Source organism: Zingiber officinale, chromosome 1A (genome assembly GCF_018446385.1).
Source record: "Zingiber officinale cultivar Zhangliang chromosome 1A, Zo_v1.1, whole genome shotgun sequence".
Classification (NCBI taxonomy): domain Eukaryota; kingdom Viridiplantae; phylum Streptophyta; class Magnoliopsida; order Zingiberales; family Zingiberaceae; genus Zingiber; species Zingiber officinale.
This window is the reverse complement of record NC_055987.1, coordinates 18,606,524-18,616,340: the sequence shown is the minus strand read 5'-3', so window position 1 is coordinate 18,616,340 and position 9,817 is coordinate 18,606,524. Positions and strand designations below refer to the sequence as shown.

The window sequence follows — 9,817 nt, the reverse complement described above, 5'->3', positions numbered from 1 at the left end:
CTGTTTTTCTAGAAAACGATAGTCAATTTTTTAGAAAACGCGCGCGGAAAACGCAAACCAAACATCATTTTCTGGAAAACGCGCATTTTGTGAAAAACGATGTTTGATTTGCGTTTTTCGCGCGCGTTTTCTAAAAAATTGGCTATCGTTTTCTAGAAAAACAGAGAATGACAAAAAGTCATTTTCTGTTTTCTAGAAAACGCGCGTTTTCTAGAAAATGAAAATGAAAACGGTGCAAACCAAACGCACCCTAAGATTTTTCTTGATTCCGGAATTAACAAAAAAATTTTACCCAAAATACCCTCGAATAAAAGAAAAATATGATAAAAAGGAAAATGTAAAGAAAAAAATAAAAAATATAAAAAATAAAATAAAAAACTTTAAAAAAATTTAAAACATAATATTTTTTAAAAGAAAACTTAAAAAAAATAAAAAATTATAAGAAAATAGGGAAAAATAAAAAAACATAAAAAAAGAAAAACGTAAAAAAATAAAAAAAAATAATAAAAATAGAAAAAAAAATTAAAAAACGTAAAATAATTTAAAATAATTAAAAAAATTTTAAAAAAAATTAAAACTTCAAAAATTTTAAAAAATAAAAAAACTTTAAAAAATTAAAAAAATGAAAAGAAATAAACAAATTAAAAAATTCTAAAATAAAAAAAACATAAAAATAAAGAAAAAAATGTGAAAAAGAAAAAATAAAAAAAAATGTAGAGTTTAAAAGATATATATAGTTGGTTTTATAACTAAAGGTAATATAGTAAATATTAAATTAGGTTATTCATTAAAATCTTCAAATAAACAAGTTTTTGTTGCATTACTTAGGTTGAACCAAATAACATTTGGTTATGTTTTATTCCCGATAAACTTGTTATGTGATTACTTGGTAATCACATAACCAAGGTTATACATGATAACTTGAATCAAACACACCCTTAACGTTATGTGTAACCGTTATCAGGGAATCATTGAAAAATATTCTGTGCAACCGTACAGTGGAAGTTTCCATCTTCCATGTGCAAAATTGATTGTTACAATAAGAGAAAGATGGCAGATATTGTCAATATGGTTGGCTTTATTTTAGTAACGTATCTCGTTGTTATTTGGGGTCCCTTCTTCCCGGCCATGCATCTCCCATCGCTCCTCATTGTTTTCTATCACTATTCTTGTATCGTTGTTGTCAAGTCTCCCCGTTTGACTTAAGCGTTAGAGTGATTGCTCTAGAAACCCCTCCCTGGTCTATCACTCGTGACTTCAAACTTCCTCCCAAACTCTTCTTGCAATCAACAGACAAGTGATCTCATCAATTGTCCATCTTCACCGATTGTAAATAGAAACAATGATCAAACATGGTAAGAAAGTTGAATATTATATTCTCACTAAGTATCATAGATTTCATACTTGAATAGAAAGAAGAATCAACATCGAGCGAGAATCATGAAGACAAAGATATACAAAGAAAATATTGCACAATAAAGGGAGGAAGAGCGAAGAACGTACCAATGACAAAACGGAAGTCCCTTAGCTTCCTCACCGCTGCTTCATGTTTTTTCTAGAGTTCTGATTAGGGGCTAAAATATATGAAGAGTTTTTCCGAAGCAGGAAAGTAAACCAAAGATGGAAACTAATGAATCATTTCCTTAATGTTCATCTTCTAACAAAATTGAGAAGTTTCAAGTGTGTACTAATCCAAATTGTAAGTGTCAAATTTCCACTTATTTTTAAATGAGCTTATAACATGGATATTGTATTCTCATCAGCTATTTCCAACCTCCTTTGTCTTTTCTTTTCTACAGCTCTCCAAAGAGTCAGATACATCTACCCCATAAAACAGTGGTAGCTCGTGCATTCCAACAGCAAGAGACAAGAATCAGAGTTCTGAGGTTCAATGCAAAAATATCTTTTCTAGTATCTCCCCGACAGTTTCATTCTAGTGAATTTTACAGTCAAGCAACAGAATTTTTGAAATGAGATCATCGGCTGGCATTGGAGCTAACTTGATTCGGCTCCCAGCCTCGTCTAAACATTATCCTGACCGCTCGAAGATCCACCATGCAAGAGCAACATGAATGAGTCAGAGCAACCCAATTCCATATTTCTGCATAATGAATTCAATATTTTCTCTCTTATGTCCTTTAGCTGAGATAATCTCTTCTCTGAACAGCGCATCAAACAACTGTAAGGCCCTCATCTATCATGCCATGGGGATGTAATTCTCGCACACCAAGAGGTACTCACTCGGTGACAACTCAATGACAGTGTAATCAAAAAAAAAAAATCTATAGTCAAGAAAATCATCAAATTTATTTATTTATATTATTTTTCTAATTCAACATCTTCATTTGTGTTGAACGATTCAATTCATTCATTCATTATTATTATTATTATTATTATTATTATTATATAAAATCCAATACTTAAACATCGTCTCCATGTCTATGGAAACCAAAAGTAACAATACTGAGCAACGAACACAGGATCTGATCCATGTATTAATAAAAGATAATCTTACAGACATTGGAATCTCTTTTTTCTGAAGATGATTGGAGAGAACAATGAGTTCACTCGCAACCCTATTTATATGGTAAAAAGACGAATACGCTCATCCCCGCCAATCCGCCTTTTACTCGCAACCCCATTTGGAATCCAGGCTAAGGAGTTTTCACTAGCACCACTGAATATAACCACCCAATTTCTAATGACTTGCTTATGAACTTGTCGCTGCGGCCTCTAAGCGAGGGCAGATGCACTAATATTGCTAACATGATCAGGTGCCAATCCTTCAACCTTGCTCTGCCTGTACTGTTAGTATTGCATTACGTTACATGTAACGTCAGAGCTCTATTTTTCTTAGCCAGGGGGTGATGTTCCTTTCGGTCATTTCGTCGAACAGCTTTCAGGCAGCGTGGATGCTCTATTTTTCTTAGCCAGGGGGTGCTTGGAAAAGGGGTTTATCAGCCATGTCCACGAGTGAATCTCCAATTCTGATGTCAAAGCAACGCAGTGAGACTATGGTAAACGCTCATGGTCGCACTCCTCTTAACCTGGCATTCTAACAAGTGAATTAATTTTGTTTACTGGACAAAAGCTCTAAAATAATGAAACTTGGTTTACTAGAATGCAAGAGCCAAATGTTACACTCTAATATTTTTAAACGATGGCTTAACTTGTTTTGTCTTCGTTGCAAGATCTAGCGCAGCCAGTCCCAGTCACTTTATGCCCCATAGGCCGACAATACTGCAAGCTCAAAATTATCAACACTTTGAATTGAAATTTTTTAAATCATTTTTGACTTAATTTTTTCAGCCAAGAAATCTCTAGACGGAATGGAAAATATTCCTCTTTTTTCTCTTTTCAACAAGAGGCCAAACAAACTCGATGGAATAATCCAAAAGCAAGGAGGAAGCTTGAAGCTTCCTCCTCTAGGCTCTATCCTCTACTTAAAAATCATGGCTACAATGCTTCCACTATATGAACAAAAATCACCATCAACTCGACTTGATTGCTATATGCTGATCGTTGTTTCTGATGGTCTCCGTGAATTTAATGGTTCCATCAGCATTTTATTCCATTGTCAATCGCAGCTGCTCAAAGAGACAGCATATGACATTATCAATTAGAAGTCTTGGAATCTTGAGTAAATGCATGACGCGACGTTATACAAAGCTACTAAACTTTGCCTGGGTCTTAATCAAAACTAAAGTGGCACATTAATTCTTGAACTGCCTAGAACTGAATCCCCTTTTTTGCTCAACTGGCAGTGGCAGGCAAGAACTCGTAGCGTAATATCGCAAAGCAAGGTTTTTGTCGATGAAATCTTCTTCTTCTCTTGCATTCTCGCACTGAAAGAGTTTGCAGCATCCTACCTTGCAAATTGCAAGATACCATGTGGCGTGTTCCAATAATAAATCAACAATGATGTCAATCGTGGAAACAAACAATAAGCATCGGGATGGTGTTGGAAAAGCATTAGGTTTACTCTACATGGTCACCTGTCACTTTGTTTGTGGCCATCACAGCCAAGAGTTGCTGAAAGTTTTAAAAATCTAAGCAATTGGGATGATAGTGATGCCCACATTTACCAAAGCATTGAAGCAAATGAATGGTTCATAATCCATGCAAAGCCTCAAGTGTGATATAATCCAACTATTGGACACATTTTACCCTCTGTAATCTGCTTGGCTGAGTAATTTAGTTTGTTAAATTTTAGAATCCAACTAATGGACATATTTTACCCTTATTGGGTTATCTTCTTTAATTTGGATAGTTGAGTAATTTAATTATTTTAAGTCTAAAATCGAACTAATAGTTATCTCTTACCTCTGCTGGACCAACTTCATTATTAAAAAAAAGTATTAGCAAAATTTTGATGCATATACTATTCTATCAATCAATACCACAAGACACATAATTCAGAAGTGCAACATATATGGCACGTGAAATTCAAATAGAATGCACCTTTCTATTAGAACTATAGCTATCTCCTTTCTGAAAGAGATGATATATAAGAAGAGAGAATCTCAAACTACAAGGACAAGCAGCGTTGGTCCATGACTATTCTAAGTACAAACTTCTTAACACAAAAACATTACAACTCATAGAAGTATCGTGAATTTGAAGACACTGGCTTTTCCGAGGCTTTTTCAGTAGCAAATAAACAAGACAAGTCCATATTATTGTTCCCTCCATGTCAAGCCACACAAAGAAATCACCAAACTGAAGAATACAGTGATGTTATTAATCCATTCCCAACACAGAGCATGCTGATCAATAAATAGAAAAGAAAGTTGCCAGATATCAGAATAGTATGTTGAGCAAAGCATTCTTTCTGAGTTTCATAGAGTTGAAAGTGGCGCTATATACACGGAAACAAAGAATTATAATCTTCAACTAGGACACTTGGTGCAGCAGCTGGAAAGTGCGTTTAGTGTCATAGCGCAGTTGGGAAACTCAGATGCATTTTCTCATCCACCTTTGCAGCATTTATCATTCTACATTTCCACCTCAAGAAATCATATGGTTCTGAAATTTCACTCATTGGATAGAAGATCCAGCAGGAAGCATCTATTTAGTCGATCGCATGCCCAACAGCATCTCATCCATGAGCTGTGAATTTTGAGGCTGTAGTTTCATATGATACGGATCTATTCCTAATTGATTTTGAACAAATTGTTTCTCATGTGATGGCGGATTAAAGCCACTTGCTACTTCACCAAGCTGATCTGAATCGGCAATAGCAGAGAATTGGCTTGGCAATGTGGGTGTCATGGACAAACTTGATTGTGAGGTAACAGTAGATGGCTGAGCGGATGGCGAAGGAGGCTTATTGTTATCAGGCAAGTCCACAGTAGTAATGTCATGTATGCTGGACCTTCTCTTGTCTTTGCTGCCAGAGTTGAGCCTGATGAAGTACTTTTGTGCATGGCTGGCTACTTGAGTAGGTGTCCGGGTGATCACAAAATTTCGGGATATGCTTCTCCAGTCTCCTTTTCCATACTTCTTTAGGCCCAGCAAAAATAATCTGCAAATTTTCACACAAAATTCCATCAGCCAAAGTGATGTTCTATTCATCCCAAGAAGAACCTAAAGAATAGCAGACAACTCGCAACAAACAAGTGAACAACCATGGAATCAGATTCAGTGCAATCGAATAGTTCTGATATCTAGTTAAAAAGTTAATGATCTACGTAAGTAGAAGCAATAACACAAATAGATTATAAACTAATCCGCGAAGATCCACGAAGAAGGTGAACAAATTGGCATGGCAAACAGGGACGGGTCTGAGCTTACTTGTGCTCCTCTTCAGTCCACGGAACTCCTTTTTTTCTCTCATGATCTGATTCTCTGACACCAGATCGCTTGCCAGAAGCGCAGTAGGGATTCTTCCAGTCTTCGGAATCATAATTGTTCTCCCAGTCGAGGGTAAAAAATGAAGCGCCGTAGTATTCGGGGCAGGGGATCCGCCCGGCCTCGATATCCCTCACGTCGTCGACCAATTCGCGGTAATGGTTCATCACATCTGCCACCGTCTTCCCCGGGATCAAAGCCGCCACCTTTTCCCACCGGTCGGCGCTGTCCGCATCGACCTCCGCTAGAGCATCCTCGAACCGCTTGTTCTCCTCCGGCGTCCAACTCGCGCTGCGGTAGCCGCCGTTGCTCTCCTGGCTGACGAACCAATTCGGGCAGTACGATTGAGGAGCCACCTCCTTCTGCGGAAGCACATCCGTCCAAGATCTTGTCATCATCTGCAACTCGCTTCCGAAACCCTTGCCCCCGACCGCAAAATCTCGACTTGATCACAGGTTTCCGAAGGTTGAAACCAACCAAGAGCCTTACCAATTCACGATTAGAAAAGAGTAACTCAACGGAGGAAACAAGTACATAAATTAAACTCGGAAGAAGCACGGATACCTGCCGAAAAGGCGATAGCGACAGGAGAAGCGCTAGCCTGGAGATGACGCAAACACAGAGGCGGAAGCAAAGATCCGATCTTTCCTTCTCCCTTGCCTTTCCCTCTCCCCTTTGAAACCTTTACAAGTATAAAGCAGAAAGAAAGTGGTGGATCTATGAATCCAGAAATTTCAATCCTTGCCACCCCTCCTTTTTTCCTCCTGGATTCTTTATCCTGATCTCACTTTCCTGCCTCCTGAGATCTGAGGGAGAGGAGCACAGAAACAGAGGTGGAAAGCTTAAACTTTGTGGCTCTGAACCAATTGAAGTGGAAAGTTCTCTCCTTCGTTCCTGTTTAAAGACAGACAGGAGAAAATTGCTAAAGCTCAAAGCTTACTCTTTCCATAATCCATACAATAACAGGCTTACCTAATTGTTCTTGTTTTTTTTTTATTTTGGTTTCTCAGTCACCCAGCCACTGTTTCCTCATTGAAAGAGAACACAACCCATTTTCTCCCTTCCGGTCCTGAGACTCCGACTGGCCTATTTGACCCTCTAATACTCGTCCTCTGCCTGCTTGATTCAATCAGAACCTGATAGCAGTAGATTAGACTGTGCAAGAATGTGTTTACTTTAGCTAAGCGTCCTTCTGCAATTGAAGGACGGCTGGAATCACTGTCAAGTGTCAACTTTAATTTTCTAGTTGATGTGACCAACTGTGGTTCTGTGTTAATTATTTATTTCTGGTCTCTCTCAGCCACATGGCTACATCCCTCGAGAGAATTTTTCTGAGCTGGCTTGTCCCCACTGTGTTGTCCATGTGTCGAGCAGCCAGCCTTTCAGGGCTGGTGTGACTGTGAGGCCACAATCTAATTGAGGTTAGGATTTTGAGATTCCATTAGAGGGCAGATGTTAGTGCAGAATCTGCAGAGGAACATGGATACAGTTGCAGCCGAAATGAGATGGTGAATTGGATGCCACCTTGACTCGCAGTTCCTCCTCTGCAGTCCACTAGTCGTTATTTGCAAACAATATAGACTAGAGTCCTCGAATGTGTATGCCGTTTTAAATAATAGCAAATTAACGATGTTAATGGTAGAATAAAATGAAAAAGCTCAAAATTTTAAAGTGATATAGGAGCTAAATTTGGTTACTTAGGAAGATGCAATGAGAATGGTGACCAACTCATATGTACCTACTTACACTTCAAAAGTGCACATATTAGGCTGGCCGCGAGCACAAATGTAGTTGAGCGGCCATTACTAGTTATAAGTGCAATAAGATTCTTTTTGCAAAATAATTTTATTTGTAAAAGTGATAATTTATATCTTATTGAATGAATTTTACATTGCTTTTTTACTTGGATATCCCCATCTTTACAAAAACAAGGTCTACCTCTCCGGTGTAATGATGATTTGCCACTAACGAAGACAAAAACCTAATTTTCCACAAAATGCCTTTCTAGAGGGCTAGCCTTCCTCCAGCGTTTGTCTTTTAGCGGGCCTATAGGAATGAGTTGATTCTGGAATCTTGAGCGGATCATGTGTATCAGTGGTATTCACTTTGATCACAAATCGGTTCGGTTAATGATTACTTCCTTGCTTTTCATTTTTAATTTTTATTTGTGCTACAGTGCTTGTAATAATTCTTCTTTGTTTTGAATGCATTAGCTGGATCTTACAAGGATTTTAATATTTCTATAGTTCATTTTCTTGGACAGCGTCCAAATTAATCGAGGGCAAAGCACATGCCGATAGCGATACACTTGCAAACAAGATATAATAATGTCCATGTAGCAAGGATTAAGCTGTGACAAGTAAAATTGTGCTTAGTTGCACTTTGGAGTTCAGTTGGATAGAGATGGTAGCTGGGTGATGTGTCGAGCACCAAGATTAGCTCATACCGACCATTTAACCCCTGACAAATCTCATATTTAATTAGACTTTATTCAATTAGGTATTTCAGCCGATTTGAAGAAGAGACATATGATGATACCCAAATGATTTGCCAACACTAGGACTAGCTTACACCGAGCACCAGAGTCAACTTACACCAGAGCCAGCTTATACCAAGACTAGAGCCACCTTATACCAAGCATCAGAGTTAGCTTAACACTAAAGCCAATTCACATCGAACGCTAGGATTAATTTATTAGAGATATAATTAAAGTCTCATATTAGAAAGATATGAAAAAGATTATGAGTTTAAAAGAATACAAGATATCTTCATTGGCATTAGATCTTTTGGATAAATCCTAAAAACAAAGTCATGAGGACTTAGGCACAAATTAAAGTGGACAATATCATATTTTGAGTGAGAATTTTCAATGATTGACAATTATTTAAGTTTAGGTTAATACGTTGGATATACTTGAGTAACAAGAGAAGTCCAAGAAGGTCGATTAGGAATGTCTAATCGATTGGTACAATCGATTAGCAAACTCTTTGTGACACAGAGAGTTGCTGAATCAACTGCATAATAATAGATTAGGCACTAGACTAATCGATGGGTGACAATTGATTAGGAATGACTAATCTATTGGTGCAATAGATTGGAAGGCTTTCTTCGCGAGAAAAGAAGGCTGCCAAATTAATTGTGCAATCGATTAAGGTTACAAATCGATTAGAGACTCTCATTAATCGATTAAGATTTAAAATGGAGTAATGGCCTCCCCACAAGCATCTGGTCACCCTGACTTGCTTCAGGCCTCCTTGCAAACATCTGGTCACCCTAACCTGCTCTGAGCCTCCTTGCAAACATCCGCATCCGATCACGGTCACCCTGACTAGCTCCTAGCCTTCCCGCAACTTCATTCAAGGTCACACCGCACATGACATCTAGTTTGGATCATGACTCTGATATCAATTGTTATGACCAAAAGAATTGAGATATCTCTACAATGGTATGATATTACTCACTTTGAGCCTAAACTCTCATAGTTTTATTCTTTGGCTCATTATTCCATTAGTTGATTGTTTACTTGCATGATATGTAGGGGTGTATCCTATAGTTTTATTGGTGGTTTAGGGGGAGTGCTCTTATTTTGCTAATGTATCTATTTTTTATGTATTATAGGGGTGCATATATTGAGGATGAGCCCCTTCATTATCATCATTGTCTTCCTCTATATTGACTTCATTTTGATATTTGGAAAAGGGGGAGGGTTAATGTATTTAAGTTCATATTTTGTATGACAGGATTTTTTTTTTCAAACTTGTTGATTAACTTCATGTTAATTGCAATTTTTATGCTTATTGTACATCTTGATGATATTATAATATGTTGAAAATTAACCTAAATTTAAATAGATTATCAAAAATCAAAAAGGAAGAGATTATTAGTACAATCATGCCCTAGGTGATAAGTTTTAATGATTGATAATTATTTAAGTTTAGGTTAATATGTTAGATCTAACTTGACTTAC

At 37.3% G+C, this 9,817-nt stretch overlaps 1 protein-coding gene across 1 annotated transcript; it reads right to left on the bottom strand.

The window, feature by feature from the left end:
* Window positions 1-4,468: 4,468 nt before the first annotated feature.
* Window positions 4,469-6,981, bottom strand: LOC122020098 (transcription factor DIVARICATA-like). The gene is made up of 4 exons (XM_042577860.1): window positions 6,823-6,981; window positions 6,415-6,744; window positions 5,794-6,334; window positions 4,469-5,524 (listed from the first exon to the last, which is right to left on the bottom strand). Exons 3-4 carry the CDS (start codon window positions 6,246-6,248, stop codon window positions 5,068-5,070), a joined length of 912 nt encoding a protein of 303 aa, XP_042433794.1. The 5' UTR covers window positions 6,249-6,334; window positions 6,415-6,744; window positions 6,823-6,981; the 3' UTR covers window positions 4,469-5,067.
* Window positions 6,982-9,817: the final 2,836 nt, after the last annotated feature.